Source organism: Drosophila nasuta, chromosome 2L (assembly GCF_023558535.2).
Source record: "Drosophila nasuta strain 15112-1781.00 chromosome 2L, ASM2355853v1, whole genome shotgun sequence".
Taxonomy (NCBI): Eukaryota; Metazoa; Arthropoda; class Insecta; order Diptera; family Drosophilidae; genus Drosophila; species Drosophila nasuta.
The window spans coordinates 15,950,952-15,970,853 of record NC_083455.1 but is presented as its reverse complement, the minus strand read 5'-3'; the positions used below and the strand labels follow the sequence as shown (position 1 = coordinate 15,970,853).

General features: G+C 37.3%; 1 protein-coding gene across 1 annotated transcript; it reads left to right on the top strand.

Annotated features, from left to right (window-relative positions):
* The first annotated feature begins 132 nt into the window (after positions 1-132).
* LOC132793247 (protein YIPF5) lies at positions 133-8,705 on the top strand. The gene is made up of 6 exons (XM_060803003.1): positions 133-335; positions 404-621; positions 690-724; positions 2,748-2,858; positions 3,016-3,200; positions 8,162-8,705. Exons 1-6 carry the CDS (start codon positions 241-243, stop codon positions 8,322-8,324), a joined length of 807 nt encoding a protein of 268 aa, XP_060658986.1. The 5' UTR covers positions 133-240; the 3' UTR covers positions 8,325-8,705.
* The last annotated feature ends 11,197 nt before the right edge of the window (positions 8,706-19,902 follow it).

Genomic DNA, 19,902 nt, shown 5'->3' with positions numbered 1-19,902 from the left:
CAGTTAGTTGACAGCTTAACAGTCACTTAACAGCTGCAATATTAACTTTTCGCTGTGAATGACAGATAAGAGCAATTCAGTGTGACCAGTTTAAAGTATTACTTGGTATTAAATAGTATATTTCAAAATTAGATTTTTCGGTCACGCCGACTTGCGGACACCCAGCTGACGTGTTGCATTATATTTTAAAGATAAATTGTATATTATAAACAAAAATATATTGTGTTAAAGTGTTAAAACATGTCACAGTTTGGTGGGCCCAACGATTTCTATGCCTCCGGGCCAACAGGCGACTCGAGCTACAACTTTGATATGCCAGAGTTTGGACAAGAGCTGTGAGTCTGCACAAAAAATTTACCGCAAGAATTTCCAATTTGTTTACGTTTCCTCAATTGTGCTTCAGCAATTTCCAGAGTTTTGACAACACACAGCCTTCGGTGCCGCCAAACTATGATGCACCAGGCTACAATAACGCACCAAATCAAGGGCTTGGCGGCTTTTACGATCCCACAGCATACACAGATAATGCGTATGGCCAGGACAAATCATTTAATCAAACAGGCGCTGCCGGCAACGGCGCCGCTGGCAACGAATTTGATGATGAGCCACCGCTGCTTGAAGGTAAGTTCACACACGCACACATACACTCAGGCTTACATATGTGACTAATCTATGCTGTTGTTTTCCAGAACTGGGCATCAATCCAAATCACATCTTCCAAAAGGTAAGTGGCAGCAAATTGCTTTCCCTTGAGGGCAACAGCTCACAATTTATATGAAGTGGCAGCTCCTCTTGATGGTCTCGCCTCGAGATTGCCTCTCCTTTTTATTTGCATTTGCAATTACGCCATCTACCGTTTTCTTATGTTTTCTAATTTGCTGTGCACAGCGGCAGTAGCGCTGTTGAGTGGAAGTCAAAGGGTAGACGGGAAGTGTGCACTTTAGGCTCAGTGCAACTTCCAACCGCTGGCCGATGTTGTTGCTGCTGGCGTTTTAATTGAAATTTAAATGTTTTTGCATTTCGCCCTTTGTATTTATTGCATGCTGCTGTTGCTGGTCGCCATTTTGCATTTCCAATCTTGTTTTTTTTGTATTTTTATGACGCCACTTTCTCTCTGCTCGTTTGCATTGTTGCACTTGTTGTTTTGTCGTTAATGAAGACATATTTTTTCATTGCCCTTTTGCCGTTTTGTGTGTGTGTTTTAAATAAATAAAACAACTTTTGTGTTTTTAATTAAACTTTTTCTTTCGCATTGCTCTCACTCTCTTTCTACTTTTCTCACTCTCGTTCTATGTAACTTTTCTCGTATTTTTGTACATTTTGTAAAATTTGCGTAATTTTTTCCCTTCATTTCTCTCCGGTATTCTCATGTTATTGTTTTTGTTTTTGTTGTTATAGTTGTTGCCCTTGTTGTGGAATTTATTACGTTTGTGTTAATTGAAAAATGAAAATGTTAATGAGTTTGTGTGCCATCATAAAAATTAAATGAAATACTAATTAAATTGTACTGCATTCAAATCCTGCTTCAGTCCCCCAACAAAACAGGAGAATAAATAGAAGAGTGTGACCAAATCGAATTAAGCTGCTGCCTACCTTAGGTTGCAGGATTAAAACCAATTAAAAACTGTTTATATAAATTTATAATTATTAAAACATTCATTTTTTCTACCCATACGAGTGGTCTTAAATGTTAAATAATATTTTTATCGTGTCACGTTGACGTTTTTCTGTTTGTCCAGTAATTTAATCTGATTTAAGCGAAAATATGTAGATCTTATTATTATTTTTGCATTTGTTAAATAATTGTTTAAATTTCTACGTGCTGCAATTATTTTTATTGGTTTTATATACATATTTTTCGTTTTTCCGTACATTTCTGAAATTGTTAATACCTATTTTTTTTTAATTGAGCATAAATACATACATAAAAACATTTCTATGCCTCTATCGATGGTAGGATAGATTGATTTTGTGGAAAATAAGAATGGTTTATTTCTGGCTGATATTATTTTATAATAGAATTTCCTTTCCTGAAATGTTAGAAGTACAATTAATAAATCTTTTTCTTAAAAGTGGAGTACGCCATTTTATAATTTCCTTTGTTGGCATTCGTTATTAATGTGCTTTTGACAACAGGCAAACAAATTTGAAGAGTTTGAGTCGGAAAAGGATTTTATGTTTGGCTTGAGATCAATTCAACAACCCAACGGGGACACATGTGTTGCCTGTAATCGACGATTGTTTTGTTTTGTTTTTGGTTATTGCGTTGTGTTTCGTTGTGATGCTGACTGACTGTGTTGTTTCATTTATTTCTGGGCCGGCTCGGTCTAAATTCTCGTGTGTCAAACATGTTGACAGCTACGTTGGCTGCTGTTCTGGTGTCCTGCTATTCGTGCTGCTGTGCTGCCCATTGGTCAGCAATATCATTTATCATCAATTTCCATTTTTCAAATTGTACTGCGAGTGAAAACACGCATACGGAGGAAGGAGGAAGGAGGAAGGAAGGGAGAGAGTGAGTGGAGGAATATTGTGGCAGAAACTCTGGCTCAGTTTTATGACCGCTGAGCGAACAAATGAATTGTGTCGTGTCCTGCCGCAGGTTGTGAATGATGATGGCTGTGTAGTTGTTGTAGATCCTCATACTCCTCTCGCTACCCATTCTCTTCCTCCCTCCCTCGGTTGTTATAATTTTAATCTCATTGCTGTTGTGTGTTTTTCTCATTCTCTCTCTCTTTTGCTTCTCACAGACTTTAGCCGTGCTTAATCCCTTGCGCGGCACAGACCAACAAATACTCCAGGATACGGACATGGCTGGCCCATTGGTCTTTTGTCTAGCACTCGGTGGCATTCTGCTCCTGGTATGTATATGGAATACACAACTCTTCCACTTTTTCTAATTGCATAATGCTTCCGCCTTTTTTTTTTTTTTTTTTTGTGATTTAACTCTTACGTTTGCGGATTACACAAATACAAACAGTATGTAACATCTTTTCCACCATCTATTCTCTTTCACAGAGCGGTAAAGTTACATTCTCGTATATCTATGGCATTGGAGTCATGGGCTGCATATTTTTCTACTGTCTGCTGTCGATGATGGTCACTCGCTCTCAAGTGACCTTTGGCGCTGTGGCCTCCGTTCTCGGCTATTGTCTGTTGCCCATGGTCGTGCTTTCTGGCATCAACATTTTAATCACCATTCAGTAAGTAATTGTTGACACAACTTCGCTAGCTTTTACGCCATTTCAAACCACAGTCAACATCAACATCGCCTCGCCTCGCCCACTCTTTCATTGCCCACCCACTCGCCATGCCCTCGATTTGTATTTATGTTTTTAATTGAAAAGTTGCCAATGCATTGTATGGAGCAGTAATTACAAACTTTGCCTAAGTCTGTCCAGCTGCGACTGCAGCACGTTCAACTACTTAACCCTCTCTCTCTCTCTCTTTCTCTCCATCCTTTGAATTTCATTTGCTATCTCAGTCTCCTTTCGCTTTGCAGATGTTTAGACTTGCTTATTTTCAGTTTGATTACGAACCCCAACTATAACAATTGTTGACAAATTGAATCCAAGTGTCCAAGCATTGATTAGAATCTTGTAGAGTTCACTGAAGAATTTGTTGTTCTTCAATTTGTGTCAGATAAAAGCTCCTTAAAGCTTGCTATGTGCTTTGATTGTAGTTTGTGAGATTAAAAATGTGAAAATTACATATTTATTTAACTAAAGATATACAGCAGTTTAGGTTTTTTAGATTTAAATGCTTTGATTTTTTATTTATTAGTTTTGTATGGAGCATAAATAGTTCAATATAATGCTTCAAAATAATGTAATTTCCTGTAATTCTTAATGGAAAACAATCACTTATGATTTTTGTCAAAGTTTTTTAAGTATTTCTTACTGCTTTAATTTCACTCATAAGTAATTTACTGTTAAATATCATTTCAACTTGTTTAAAATTCCATTTAAACTTGTTAAATTGTTGAAATATGTATTTAATTCTTAATGGCTTTAAAGAGCATGTTATTTATTTGCTTGTGAAACTGATTCCGGGATCTGGAATTCCAAACAGTTTCATCTGTTGTTATTTTTTTATCCGCACTCTGTCGCATACAATACATAACATTGGGGAGTTTCAACATTTCCATCACGTTTACAAATCAGGCGCATTTCAATCACGTTTCGAGGTTGCCATACAGTTGCGATTTTTTTTTTGGCTACATATCACACACATGTGGCAACTTTGAGGGGCTTTAAAAATGCAGTTTTTTTCTTTAAGCTTTAGTTGCTTTATCATTAGTAGGTGTCAATTGTTCTCTGTGGAATACTCTTTACTTATATAGATAATAATAAGCCCCTTCTATGTTTCCTGTTGACGCTGCTCTGGCTTATCTTACTTAAATATACATTTTTATATGTCTAGCACTTACATACGAGTGCGCTACACTGTGTGTGGCATATAGGTTTTTAATTTCGTTGCAACGATGCATAAAAAATAGGCAACTTAATTTGCGCTTTTAGTGTACTCTGGGGCAACAATTTCGAGCGGTGCTCCAAGGGTCCAGCTCCGACTCCGACATCGGCTTGCGTCTCCGGTTTGTCCGTGTCCGGGTCCAGTGACGGAAAAAAAAGAGCCGAAACGTTGTGCCGTTTAATTTTCGCGCCACTTTGGACAGAGCGAAGCGAGAGAAGGCCACACAGTAAATGATGGGAGACACTAAAATGGGAAGAGAAAGGGAGTGGAGTGGAGGTGCATGGGATACCCACAGTTGGCCACGTATTTTCCTTTTCAAATATGTGTTCAGCACTTGCTGGACGTGTGTGTGTGTGTGTGTGTGTGAGAGAGAGTGTGAGTGTGTAGTTTGGGTAGTTTGTTCGCTACGTTTTATTTTGCTGCTCTCTGCTGCTTCGTTCTTTTGCCAAGCATCACGCAAATGTTGCGTGCACCATGCCAACAAAAAAAAAATTAAAACAGAAAACAAGTAGTGGAGCTATAGACTTGAGTGCTCAACATTGGAAATACCCGTAACTCTTTTAAATAAACTTTTAGAACTTGGATCGTTAACATTGCAGTTTTGTAATGAGACTGTTCAAAATAAATTAAATTACAAACTTTATCTTACAAAATTTTAAAATAAAAAAAGGTTTGTCCGAAGAAGATTATAGTCCACTCAAGGCATTATTTTCTAAAAATTTACAAATGCCATAGCTAAAATGTTCGGCAATAGAGATTACCATTAAGGGAGTTTAAACTGTATTGAGCTTTTATTATATGTACATATATATCAAGTTTATTTATTATCCGATTGAAACGAAATTTCTCGAAATAATCAAAATAATTGTTATTAATATGTATACCCAAATTGATGACGTTAGCTGTAAAGTATAGATTTTAGGGGCGAAAGGGAAATAGGAAAATTCTAAAAAAAACTTTTTCTTCAGTTTTAAAATAGACTTCCCACAAAAAGACCGACAAATTTTCGCAACAGTGTGACATTATTATTAAAGTATACAAAACTAATAAACCACAACAATACCGAAATATACTACGGAGTATATTTGGTATATTGCCATAGTACTACGTCTAAAATATGACATCATGTGCCACTAATTTGTAATACCCTTCTACTCCAATAGGTAATGGGTATAAGAGTCGAGTATAACGGGTGACGCAGAGAGAGGGAAGAGGGCGTGTAGTCGCCCACAATCTCCGCACGTCCAACTCTATCGAGCCTTTTGGCCAGAACTCTGGCACGTCATAATTTCAACTGGCGCTGGCACGAAAAACAACTATTGCCGTAGCTTACTCGACACCAGCATCGTTTTGTCTGCCCCTCTTCTCCCTCGCACTCACCCCTCGGCAGCACCCTTTCCCCTTTGCCGCCTGTTCATATAGTATTTTTTGTAGTTCCCTTTTTTGTGCAACTGCTGTTGAAGCTGCCCAATTGCCATTTGGTTGGCTGTTTGCTTGCATTTTTTATTTGTTGGTTTTAAACGCCTGCACTTTGTGCTTGTTTCTGCATGTGTGTGTGTGTGTGTGTGTGTGTATCTATGTGCCAGTGCGATGTTCATATAGTAGTAGTCAGACCGTAGCCAGGCAAGTTTACAGTAAATATTTTTGCGATTTTTTTAGACAGACTTTTTAATTGAGTTTGTTTGGTGATGCAAAAGTGCACAAAAATTATACAGACAGCAGTTGTGTAGTTGCAAGTGTATGTCTCTGTGTGTGTGTTTGTACTGATGTGTGAGTGTGGGGAAGAGGCGTGGCTGTGCGCCCACAGCATTGGTTTGATTGGTTTTAGGCAGCATTGGGTAGTCTGTTTAAGCCAAGCCAGAAATCACTTGACACAATCAACAGCAACAGCAATTGAGGGAAGCAGAGAGTGGGAGAGAAACCGAGAGAGAGATAGGGAAGAGACGGGGAGCAGGGAAATTTAAAGGGAAAGCTTTTTGTTGGGGGTCAACTTTGGCAGTTAGGTCAGCAGGCTGCACATGAAAGCGAATTGGGCAACCGTTTTGGGACCAGGTGACAGCTGATCCGCTTCGACCACAAACAACAGAAAACAACTACAAAAAAAAGAGAGAATGCTCTGTACAGAAAAGGCAATCCATTAAACTTAGCAACCGCATTGTGCACACTACGTATGTATGTGTGTGTGTAAGATTGTTGTTAGGCGACTTTGAATGTTTTAAAATTATTTATAGATTGTGTGTACATTGTGTGTGCAGCTTTCGGGATGGTCATTTTTATCATCAGGTATACATCAATCTTAATTACAATTGATTAAAATTCTTTGTGATTTAGTTACTGTTTAGCTGGAAGATCATTAATCGAGCTGGACAATGACTTTAAATTGTTTGACGTAGATGTGCTTCTCTTAGATTAATTAGAAATTCCTTAGGTGCTAAGGTTTTAAGGTTTTACTGAGATATATTTGATATACTATTTAATGTCACTTTGTGGTTGTTTAATTATAGTGCTTGGAAATCAAAAAGACGATTTATTTTGTATGCTACCTTTTTCTATTAAGTGCAATAAGTGTAATAATTTAGTATAAAAAAATACTATATACTATATTTAAATGGAATGTTTTTTGTTGTCTAATTATAATGTTTGGAAATCAAAAAGACGATTTATTTTGTATGCTAGCTTTTTGAGTAATAATTCAGTATTTAAAAATACTATGATATATTTAATTGCAGTGCGCTTTAATATCCCAAAAGCTGTTGTGCTTTTAATTCGAATGCATTTTAATGGTTCAAATATGTTGCCCCCAATAACCGTAAAGATAATTATGTGTCATCTGCGTGAGTTGAATTTCAATTACATACAAATTATGATTTAATTTCTCCTGCCTCATCATATGTTTTGTATTAATTTGTTTGTATTATACAAGATAAGATAAGATTTAATATATTTCTGTGTATTATATAGTATATGATTTAAACTCCTGATTCGTAGCATAATCCAAACATTAATACTAAATTTATTTTGTCAGATTTTCAAATAAGAATTCTGTACATAAACTTGAACTAAACCAAGTGCCTTGAAAAATATGTTGCCTTTGTATTCTTTTGTCGATGTTGTGTAATAAGGTTTAGCTAGCGATGAAACGATTAAAATAGTTACAAACTTGGAATCAGTTTTTGTCGCATATTGAGCTTAGGCTGCGTTCTCATCTTTTTAAGCCCTCAATAAGCTCCGATGCATATTTCAATTTTCATTCTCTCGCTCTCTCTATGTCTTAGTCTTTGTCTTTCGTTCTCTCTCTCTCTGTCTCTGTCTCTGCCTCTGGGTTGCACTTGATGCTTTGTAGTTGGACTATGTTTGCACATCCTTTGCACATCGCCTGCTGTCTTTGTTTGCACTGTTTATTCATTCACAAAATACACACACTCATACTCATACTCATACGACTAAGAGAGAGAGAGAGCGAGAGAGTCATGTGCAATTTTTTATGGCAAACACTCAGTCAGCCGTATACTCTTTCCCATCAACTCATGCATATGCATTGTTTATTGATTTTGAGTGCGGCGTTGCTTTACTTTGCACTTCTCTCTCTCGTTCATCTCTTGCTCATCTCAACAGTGCGCTCTCTTTCTAATTGTGTTGTTGTATATTTTTGTTCTATCTGCTTTTTTTCTCCCCCCATCGCGTTATCTAGGGGCACACTCGGCCTAATTGTGAGCGGCATCGCCATACTGTGGTGCGCCATATCGGCATCGAAACTATTCGCCACGGCATTCTCCATGGACCATCAACAGCTGCTGATTGCCTATCCATGTGCGGTGCTCTATGGAGGATTTGCGTTGATTACCATTTACTAGGCTCGTCTGCCGCCTGCCCGTGGCAACCACGTTTGTCGACTGGCAACTGGCTCTGTGTATGTGTGTATGAGTGTGTGTGTCTATCTCTGGCTCCAGATATCCGTATCTCTCTCTCTCTCCCTCTTTATATTGTATTTCTCTGTGTGTACTGCAATATTGTGGCATGATTTTAATTGTCCTGCACACACACACACTCTTACATCGACTTGCACACACACAAACGAACACACACACACATACAACCAGTTTGCCAGAGACACGATAATATTTTAAGAAAATAAGCGCCGATTGCAAATTTGTTTTTCATATGTTTTTCAACCTCGGTGCCGTGTAATAAATTTGATTGAGCAAAGAAAAAATAAAAATGTTAACAAATTGAAATTGCGTTTTTCACTTTGTCAGCCCAATGCAAATATCGATGGAATAACTATGTATATATAAATAAAACTGTACATATATTTAACTATACACATATTCTGTATACATATGTCTATAAACACGTATTGCAATTTTATGCAAGCGTTTCCGTTTCCTGTGCTCCGCGTTTTCTTTTTTTTTTTTGTCGCTGTTTTATGTGGCATTATGTTTACATTACATTGCACCCTGTAAGTGGTTCAATAAGAGCTGATTCTCCATTAACGATGTTCATATGATGAATTTATTTTCCAATACATTTTTTAACTTGATGAAAAGGTAGGTGGGGATATCTTCTTTCACAGATTAAGTTGAAACAATATATATTCAAATACAAATATATATTTTGCTGTCTTCTTTTATTTACAATCTATCTATTTCAACAATAAGTAAATTGTATAATTATTACTAAATTAACAGAAATAGTAGTTTTCCAATGAATTATATATAACATCTTTTCAGTTGCTAACTATTTAATGAATTATTTACTAATAATAACTTTCAAAATATATTACATATTCAGGGGTACCAGAAATCGGTGGCGGAATTGATTCCGAAAATTTTATAATCCATTTGAAGCTTGGATTAGGTTTATGACTTCGATTTATCCAATTATAAGTATAATTTACATGACTTTTGTTATTTTACTCTGTTGCATGCAACTCTTTACATTTAAAGGATAGCATAACAGTCGTATCTACATTTCTTTTATTTGTTTTATGATTGTGTATATATTGTAATAACTGGACAAACGAGCTGTGTGCACACATTTCTGCAGCGGTAAGTCAACCTTCTTTATTATTGATTACAGGGTATCAAAAGAGCTCTTAACTTGTCCCTCTCGTAGGCTCGTAGACACACACATTTATGTTGAAGTATGCAGAGTGTTAATTGAATTTGTTAATGACCAAAAAAGAAAAGAGGCAAATAAGTAAGAATGCTGGTTAAACATGCATGACTTATCGCTACCCTGTAGTAAAAATACAGGAAATGCTCCACAATGTTTATGTATATTTAAATGTAAATGTTGATCAACTAAAAGTACTTTTTGTTCGCACAACTGTTGGCTACTCAGAGGTTCCAATGAATCTGGCAAAACAATTTTTGATTGTCTTTACATTTCAAAATGCAGCCTCAAAGTCTTATTCCAGGGTATTTTACAATACAAGAAAGGGTCCTGTCTGCTTCAGATCTCTGCTTACCATATGCAAATAATTCCAGCTTAGTCTGCGCTCCGGATTCGTGTCCTTGTCCTTGACGATGTCGTCGTCACATTTTCATATTACATAATTAGCGGCATTTTTTTTATTTTTGGGTCGCTCTCACTGCCCGTTGTCGTTGCTGTTGCCGTTGCTGTTGCTGTTGTCGTCGCTCCTTGTCTGCATGAATAAATTGCAAAATGCGTAGCATACTTTTGTGCTTTGCGCTTTTTTGATTTCCGTTTGCTGCCCTCTCACTTCCCACCCCTCTCCCTCACACTTGGCCTCTTGTGCCTGCACGTTGCCCGCTTATGCAAATTGTTGTAATTACTACAATTCGGTTGGAGCATTTTTATGGTCGCTTGAGAGGCAGAAAAAATATTTGAGAGTGTGTGTAAAAACAAAACTGCTCGACGCAGGAGATTGCCTGTAAAATGAGAATGACTTATTTCATATTTGCGAAGTTTTATAGTAATAAAATATGGTATATATATATATGTATATAGTATATGTAGTATATATAATATATAAAATAATTCTGATAAGTTATATTTAATAGTAAATTCCAAACTATGCATTTGAAATAGTTCTAAAGCAACTTTGGCTTTCTTCTTTATACTGTTGAACATTAACTTGAATCTATATTCTTTGTGTTTATAAAGCATTCGTAAGGAAGCTCTCAGAACAGCTGTGAAAATAATTTATATATTAATAGACTTAAGTTTTAGGTGTTGCCTCTAAGTTTCAAAAGAGTGAATACCATTTAAAACAATTTGAATTTATGCCGTTTTTGACTAGCACTGATTAATTGTACCGTTGGTATCGACATATTGTAATGTAAATGAAGTTATTCTGTAAAAACATAATGAGTGATATATTTAACTTTTTCATTTGTGTGGCATTCACCAGCCAACACTTGCTCCAGTTTATAATACCCTTTTTTTTGGTACTTTTTAAATGAGTACCAGAAATATAAAAAGAGCGAAATACATGCGGAAATATTTGTGTGCTAATTGCGTAGCGCGCGCGTATTTTGTAAGCGATGAGGAAGAGGAGGAGGAAGAGGCGCATAAAGAGGAGATCGGCAGAGGTGAAGGAGAAGGAGAAGAAGAAGAAGGAGTAGGAGGCGTCATCAAAGGCGGCAGCTCGCCATTAGCAGCATTAATAAACACTCGTTAGCCGCCGTCGGTGAAATGGAAGATGGTAACGAAAGAGAGAGAGAAAGAGAGAGAGAGAGAGAGAGGGAGGAAGAGTGGAGTCTGCATCTCGAATGTGTTGCTGATAATTAGAATTAGCGCACAATTAAGGCGGCGAGAGCATATAAAGAAAGAGCGAATACGAGAAAGGAAAAGCGATTGGAAAAAGCAGGCAAAACTGGTTGGGATTTCTTTTTTGATAGCGAGGCGGGTAAGCTTATTAGCGACGCTCAATTTTGAATTAATAAGCAGCTTGGACTTGGCGAAAAAATAAAATAAAATTGTATGCCACAATGCCCAAGCCCAAGCCAAAGCCAAAGCCGAAGCCGAAGCTCAATGCAGAGCGTTAAACCAACAATAGCAACACCTGCGGACAAAAGCAGCTTAACAACAAAATAAACGCAGGCAAAAAAAGAAGCGTTTCCGCATACCCAACTCCCTCTCTCTCTTCTATTCGAGTTGCGTTAGCATCCGGATTTGGGGCGTGGCCACAACAAGAGTTATTACATTTTTAGCTCTTTTCTCAGCTTACGCTCGACTGTTCGCTGCATTTTAATATATAAATATATGCAATATAAGTAAAGCAGCGCCAAAGCCACCGAAAGCTGCTGCCAAGTACCAGTCGAAGAGAAGAAGGAGAGCAGGGAGAGGGGAAAGAGCAGGTGGAGCAGCTGCGTCTGAGGCAAAAGTGAAAGCGTTAATTACGTAGTCTCCGCCTTCACCATTTTGCAATGGAAAACCTGACGCCATTATGGATAAATGACATGAGAGATGAGGCAGAGGAGAGGCGAGAAGGAGGAGTAAAAAGTGAGGAGCAGAGCCTTTGCTGTGTAATAGGAAAAACGCAACGTGCAATTGCCACATTTTTAATTAGCGCGCTTAAAAGCGCATTAAGTAGTCGAAGGGAGAAAACCCCATTGAAAACGGTGTCTGACATAAAAGTGAGGCTCTATAGGAAAGTGTACAAGTGTGTGTGTGTGTGTGTATGTGGTTGTGTGTTGCTTTCGCTGAAGAGTGTAAAAAGGTGGTTTATAACAAGCTGTAACAAGATTCATGCCGAGCACTCGAAAAGACCACTCAAAATTTACCTTGAAACTTGCAGAAGGTTATATAGCAAGTTGTTATTATAGCAATTCAGTGTCAAGCTAATCAGGCAAACGTGAATGTGAATAAATAAATAAATAAATACGTAAAACAAGTGAGAAAGCAGTGTCGAAACGTGATCGACTTTTAAATATGTGCTATGTAAAAAAAAAAATTAAAAAAAGGCATAGCAAAATGTATATTCATATTATTAATATTAAATGTACCTTCAAAATAATAATATTTCTTGTTTTGTGTTTATAAATAAGTTTGTCAGATACTTTTCACTCTAATTACATTTACTTCAAAGTTTGCATTTGAATTCATTCAAAAAATCTATTAATAAGATCTGAGCATGCATTTCTTTCTGCTTCAAATGATGCTTTTCTTATTTGTAAGAAACAAGATTTAAATAGTTAAGAAAGCAGTTGGCATTCAATGCGAAACTTATGAATTGCCATTTGACTGAGACCAGTATTAAAAAGAATTAGAATAGGAGAGGGAAAGAGTGAAAGACTTGAACAAAAACAGCTTGAAATTGTAGGAGCAACAGTCAGAGATAAAGCAGACTAAAGTACGTATTTATAACTGAATAAATGAATGAATGAACGTCAACAAAAAATATGAAAAATAAACTTGCATAAACCAAGATTTATTTATTTCTTTCGTCACTTATCACAATTTATAATTCTTGCTGAATTTGAACCTTACACTTTCCATTGAAATTGCAATTATGTACCATAAAGAAAAAAAAACTGTAGAAAGAAATGTTAACATTTTATTCGGTGAAAAGTGAAAGACAGATAACATAAATTTTTTATTAATGAGTTTTGTTGCTATCATTTTTTTATTACTGTCAATACCCAGGCACAGATTTAATATACACAAACAATTGGTAATCAGTAAAATGCTTATCACTATTTAATTATAGATTTTTTTAGCAAAAAAAAAATAAAAACGAAATAATGCTTTATCCATGCCAAACATTTTTATCATAATCAATTGGATTTTTTGTTAAAAGTGCATTGGAATTTTTTAAATAGTTTGTCTACAAGAGAAATTAGTTAGAACTGTGCTGTAAGCTCGCTTGGTTATTAGCTTCATTATCACTAATAAATATAAAATAAAAACTGTCATTTCGAATAAATATTCCTATGTTGGTCGATAGTATCATAAATGAGTATCGATTGTGCTAATCATAGTTTCGATAACTCTTGAGAAAAAATCTCTTTGATTACATTGACAGTTGTAGCTATAACAGTTTGACAGTTAACACACATATCGATATTGTTCATTGATGATCGATAGTACTATCGTTTCTTTTAACAATAGTTTTTCTTTGATTATTTTCAATGAACAGTAGCGATAAAATTGGTAACTTATCTAGCGATAGTTTGTCGCTAATCTGGATTCGATAGTACTATCGATAGTTTTGATGACTCTTCTATCAATCCTTGATAACCTTTGAATAACTAAAGTGTTTACAAACTCCCAGCGCTTTACATACTTTAACAGGGTATGCAAGTTATGATGAGCGCAAAAGTCGACAGACCACAAGTGCGGTTGATGTACGAGAGAGGTTGCAACGCGCTGTCCCGTATTAAATGGGTGGTTTCAGAGGATGTGTGATGTGATGAGGGCGAGGAGTGATAGGAAGGTGCGAGCGAACGCATGCATAGGTGCTTACCGTATGGATTGAAATAAGCTGTCTGCTCGCGCTGACTTTTCAAAAGCCAAACTAAATTGCTGGCTAGCCTCATCTGCATTCATCATGCCACAAGTTGTGCACGCTCCAGTTTTGAGTGAATGTATGGCTAAAAGCCGAATGTAACATTTATGGCAATGCCTTTAAAGTGACCACCATCGCCGGGGGGTTAGCTAACGAATAGAACGCTGAGCGCGTTGAGCGTTGATTGCTGCGGACGCCGCTTGTTGCCTACTTCCGGTGTGTTTGAGAGTGGGTCAGATAGTATAACAGATATAGAGCGTAGAAGCGGCTGCTATTGCTGCTGCTGCACTTGAGGGCATTTGCAGGTGGCTGCCAGGTGAGAGTTGGCGAGAAGGACTCTCGACATATGCAAAACCAATTAGCCAGGAATTCGCAGGCAACAGCAATAACAAAACAAAGCACTCGAATTAAGGATAAGTTGGAAGCTGTGGAAGCTGGAAGCTGTAGCTGACTCTGACTCTGACTCTGACGCTGGCGTCGAAGAATGTGCTAAGCATGTTTATTGTTTTTCACTTTTCATGCACTTCAATGAGCTCACCTCCCAGCAGCTATCGCCAGTGTGGCCAGACCAGACCAGACTAGGCTGTAGTTTATTACGATGAGATGGGGGGGGAGGGCACTAAGTCGATTTCAACTGAACTGTAGATAATCCCCTGACAACAGCAGTTAACAGGCAACGATTACTTGGCAACAAGTCAATTACGAGACCAGGACGCACTCAAGGAGCAGGGGGTTAAGGGGAGTCGAACAGCAGCGCCTGGTTGCAGCGATAACGGCGTCTAACAACTAACACGAACTCGGCCGGGGCAACACAATAAATTCCTTCGGCTCGCTCAGCTCCAGAGATCCCCTTAATGCGCCAACTAATTGAGCCGGCCAACCGGGCGGACGCTTCGAATACAGATGCTGCCAGTTGAGAGTTGCCGATGTCGATGTCGATGCCGATGTTGATGCGGATGCGGATAGCGAAATGTGAATGCGGGTTACGGATTCGCTGGCTACGACAACTGAAGACGACCTGGACTACTACTAGTCGCTTATCGCTCGCTGGCAATCGCATGTAATCTGCTGCTCACTCACCGAAGATACACTCCACGAAAGGGTATGACAGCTATGGCGGTAAAGATGACAACTTTAGTAATAAATACTGAAATATTAGAAGAGATAATTTAGATTACAATTTATATAGGAATTTAGTAAGTGAAGTCATAAAGGTGACTAAAATAAGTTGAAACTTATAAGTTTGAAACTAACTAAAGTCATAAAGGCGACTAAGATAAGTAATTGAGAATAAGCTTGAAACTAATTAGAGGCATTTCATAAGGCGGGGCTTAAAAAAATGTTTATAGAATGTTAAGAAAAAAACTAAAAATGAAAGATTCGAAAAATTATATTTTGAAATTTCATTGGAATAAATTAATAATTTTCCTACAAAATTAGATATTAAATAAATTTATGTAGGGAAATAAATAGAAAATACATATTAAATTAAATAACTTATCTGCTCAATTTCATGTAGGATTCTTTTAAAATAAGTTTTTGATTAAAAATGTTTTATTTTCATTCAAGAAACTTTGCTGAACACTAGTTTCATTATCTTTGTAATACAGAATAGATTTGTTTGAAGAGTTTATCAAATGAAACTTTGATAATTGCTTAATTTATGCAACTCAAATTTTATTTAAGCTGTTTTTTAATAAATTCAAGAAACATAAATATATAAAAGTCATTGTAAACATAAAACTATATTTTCATATTTTTATAGAAGTTGTACTTATTCTCTAAGCGTATTTAAAAGTCACCTTAGATTAGCTGAACTCTTTTCTACTTGTTGAAATTACTTTTTGCGATTTTTACAACATTTTTATTGCCTGTCGAATGGGGCCAAAAAATGGTCGAGAGATGTTCGAAATGTCGAAGTTCGTTTATTCTTTCTTTTTTTTTTTTGCTGGCCAAGATTTTGGCTGGCTTTGCGATTTCAGTTATGCGGTCTTTCGAATTCAATTAAAAAGACAACATAACATTTCTCTTGTTAGAGTTTTGCTAACACACACACACACAGAGTGAAACTTGCGACCTGCAATCGCCAACTGGCTGTGGCAACTGTAGATAAGGATAAGGGTAAAAATGAGTTTTCTTCTCTGATTTCGAAAATTCGTTTTCTTTTTTCTAGCCCGAAAAGTTTTGCAGCACGTGCTATAAATTTGGCTGGCAAATGCTACGAATCATTCAGGCGGCAAGCGACAAACAGACAGTGAAAAACAATGCGGCAAAATGGGTGAGAGATACAGAGAGAGAGAGAGAGAGACGGAGATTCAGTTAACAAGGAGACGAGGAAGGAATGAATGGGGAGTTAGTCTATATAGCTCATACGCTTGGCTGCATTTGCATATTTTGTTTCAAATTGTTGCTCGACTGGCTGCTAATAGGAAAATGCGACACAGACAACAAGCAGACAGACAGAGAGAGAGAGAGAGAGAGAGAGAGAGAGAGAGAGAGAGGGAGGCAGAGTGTGCGTGTTGGCACGTGTTGTTTTTGCATGTCTAATACGATTGAAACTCGCCTTTGCTGCAAGGAAATATGTATGTCAAATGCTTAATCAGCCACTCACACACTCACACACACACACACATATGCTGAGCACACTCATTCCTCTGACAGGCAAACAAAGCAAACGAGTGAACGAGCGGTGCATAAATATTTCAATAGCATACTTTTCGGCTACGTGCACAGTGAAGCAACTCTCTCTCTCTCTTCAGACTCTCCATCGTCATTTTCCATCGCATTTCCTTGCATTCGTATTCGTATTTGTATTTGCATTTACATTTGCATTCCCATGTCAGCAGTGTGTGTGTGTTTGTGCATCGGACACTCTACTGCATTTTATTTAACATTAATAATTGAAACTCTCTTTTTGGCATCGCGCGTTGAAAGCGTCACGATTGCAAAGTCTGTGTTATTGCTGTCTCGTCGGGATTTGGAAAATCAGTTCAGAGTCGTGTTGTTGCCAAGACCCCATTATAGCAGCATAATATGCTATGCTTAAGCTGTTAGATCATGTAGTTAGCTTTCTGCAGTTGCTTTATGCTCACTTATGCACAACGCTTCCGCAACCGGATAACATCCTCGTGCTCTCCCAGCTTTGGGGCTGGGTTTATAGGTTAGCATAGCAAAGCACAATTCTTGTATGTAATACGTGAGGGAATGTTGTGTAATTTGCTTTGAATATGTTTATTTATTGTCTGCTCGTATTTGTTTAAGGCCAGTGTGCAGGACAGTCGAAGTAAACAAAACGTAATGACTTACTTACCCACTTACTTTTCCACAGAAAAGTTCCACTGGGAAGTCTCACACTTGGTCTTGGACATATAAATTATGCATAATTGTGTTTTGGCTTTGATTTGACTTTACTTCCAAAGGGAACAAATAATTACATTGTTGTTCAAATATGTTTTTCTTTTTTTAATGCATTTTTTATGTTTTAGTTATGTAGCTTAATCTTTATACAGAGTAGAAGCTTTTGTATTTTATTTAAATTGGAGCTTTGTAAATTATATTTGTGTCTGTTTCTGCAACTCAAAGTTTTTATTCATCTTAGTAATCATATAGAATTTTCTTCATAGTTTTATACACAAACTATTGAAATTGTGTCATCTAAATGAAACATATTTGACATTTTTTTTTGTATTCGAGATTTCTATGTTTTCTTTTGTATTTTATTTCCTTTTATTATACCCGCTACCCATAGGGTAGAAGGGTATTATAACTTTGTGCCGGCAGGAAATGTATGTAACAGCTAGAAGGAGGCATTTCCGACCCTATAAAGTATATATATTCTTGATCAGGGTCAACAGCCGAGTCGATATAACCATGTCCGTCTGTCCGTCTGTGTGTCTGTCCGTATGAACACCTAGATCTCAGAGACTATAAGAGATAGAGCTATAATTTTTTTTTCGACAGCATTTGTTATGTTTGCACGCAGATCAAGTTTGTTTCAAATTTTTGCCACGCTCACCTCCGCCCCCGCAAATCAAAAAAAAATCGAATAACAAGCGTAATTAAAGCTAGAGTTGCGAATTTTGGTATATACAATATTAACAATAGTAGTTATAATTCCTGAAAATTTGTTTGCGATCAGATAAAAATTGTTGAAGTTATTAAAGAAATACTTTTGTATGGGCAAAAGCGTCGAGCATACTCGACTGTAGCTTTCTTACTTGCTTTGAAGCTTGAGTTTTGGTACAGACAATATAACAATAGTTGTTATGATTTCCGAATATTTGGTTGCGATCGCATAAAAATTACAATTGTTATGCTATGAGAAATACTTTTGTAGTTGCCTTGGGTGACAATTTGGTTGTACTCCATGGTATATTATGAGTATAGTACTATATTTATATACCAGTTTTAGTTTTAGTACTTTTGCGGTATTAATATACCGATATATATACCGCATTATTATTATTAATAATATTCATTTGGTATATTTTAATATTAATACCGCACTGCTTTTCTATTACTTAAAATGGGAAGCGGGTATTTCAAAGTCGAGCACATTCGACTGTAGATTCTCTCTTGTTATTTAAATAAATTCCGCAGCAACTGTGCTGTACATTGCTATTTCTGTTTTAAAGTCCTCCTCTTATTAGCTTATCCACCGAGAGAGAGAGAGAGAGAGAGAAAAGCAAACGAGATGCTCGTGACAACTTTTCCTAATCATTCATAAATCTGCAGACGCGTAAACAATTTAATTGTTGTCATACCTGCCACACGCGTAGGTGGCAGCTTCTTCTGGGGGATTTGCTGCAGTTAAAAATAGACAAAGATTTAAATGTAATATGCGTACAACTTGTGGGTGTAATTGGAATGTAATTCAATGTAAACTTGGCGAACGTGTCATTAAAAGTGTATAAAAAAAGTTTAATAAACTCGCTGCAACTATTGGGAAATTGATTGATGGCAGGGAAGAGAAAGAATCTGTTAATAAATATAGTGTAGCTATGGCCCTCAAATGTATCTATTTACTCATTGCCGCATGTTACGTATACGCAGTGGTGAACAACTTTTAGCTGGTCTCAAAGTATTTCAAACTCATTTAGCTGAGCATCGCGTGGGTTGCTGCTTTCCCTCTGCTTCTTCTGCTTTTAGCCATTGTTGGTGTTCTTGTTGTTGCTGTTGTTGATGTCGTTGGCTTGGCTTTTGCTGTAATTTCGTTGTCATTAAGTTGGCATTATAACAAAATGCCTTTTCAATCACTTTTGACTAAATGCAGTCGCTGCCACGCTAGAATCGTAGACTCCATCCTCCCTTTCTCCCTTCCTCCCTTCCTCCCTTAGTACCGCATCAAGGACGCGCGCTTCAATGAGTTTTCGCCAAAAAATTTTTCGACAGGGATAAGTAAACACAACAATGACGAAAACCGGGAAACGTCGAGCACAGGACGCAAAACGAACTGAAGAAGCAACCGCAAAGTAACAAAGCATAAAAAGAACTTCTACCAAAGGGAATGCGAAGGGGGCAGAAGAAGAAGAAGGAGGAATGCGGCTGGAGTGGAGTACAGTAAATTTCGAGCGTTTCGTCAATGTCACTGCGGCGAGGCGACGGCAAGGATCGACGGCACAGGACCAAGACCGAGACCGAGAGGAGCACTCAGTGTTCAGTGCTCTGTGTGCTGGGAATTGCCGTCTGCCCACGCATATCCTTTTGTATTTAAAATGTTTGCCTCGCCTGATGAACAGAACGCGAAACTTTTCTCTGTTTTCATTCTCAATTTTTTTTTTTTTGTCGGTTTTCTTCTCTTTTTTTTCGTTGTACTCTGCTCAACAATTTCATTATCTGCGTGGCGAGCAGACAGAACAGTCTATGAAGGGACGCGATGAGTGAATGAAGCTTGAATCTGAAGCTGTGAGGCAGCTTCATCTTTGGATAGGCCAGTTGTGTGTTGTGGCACGATGGGA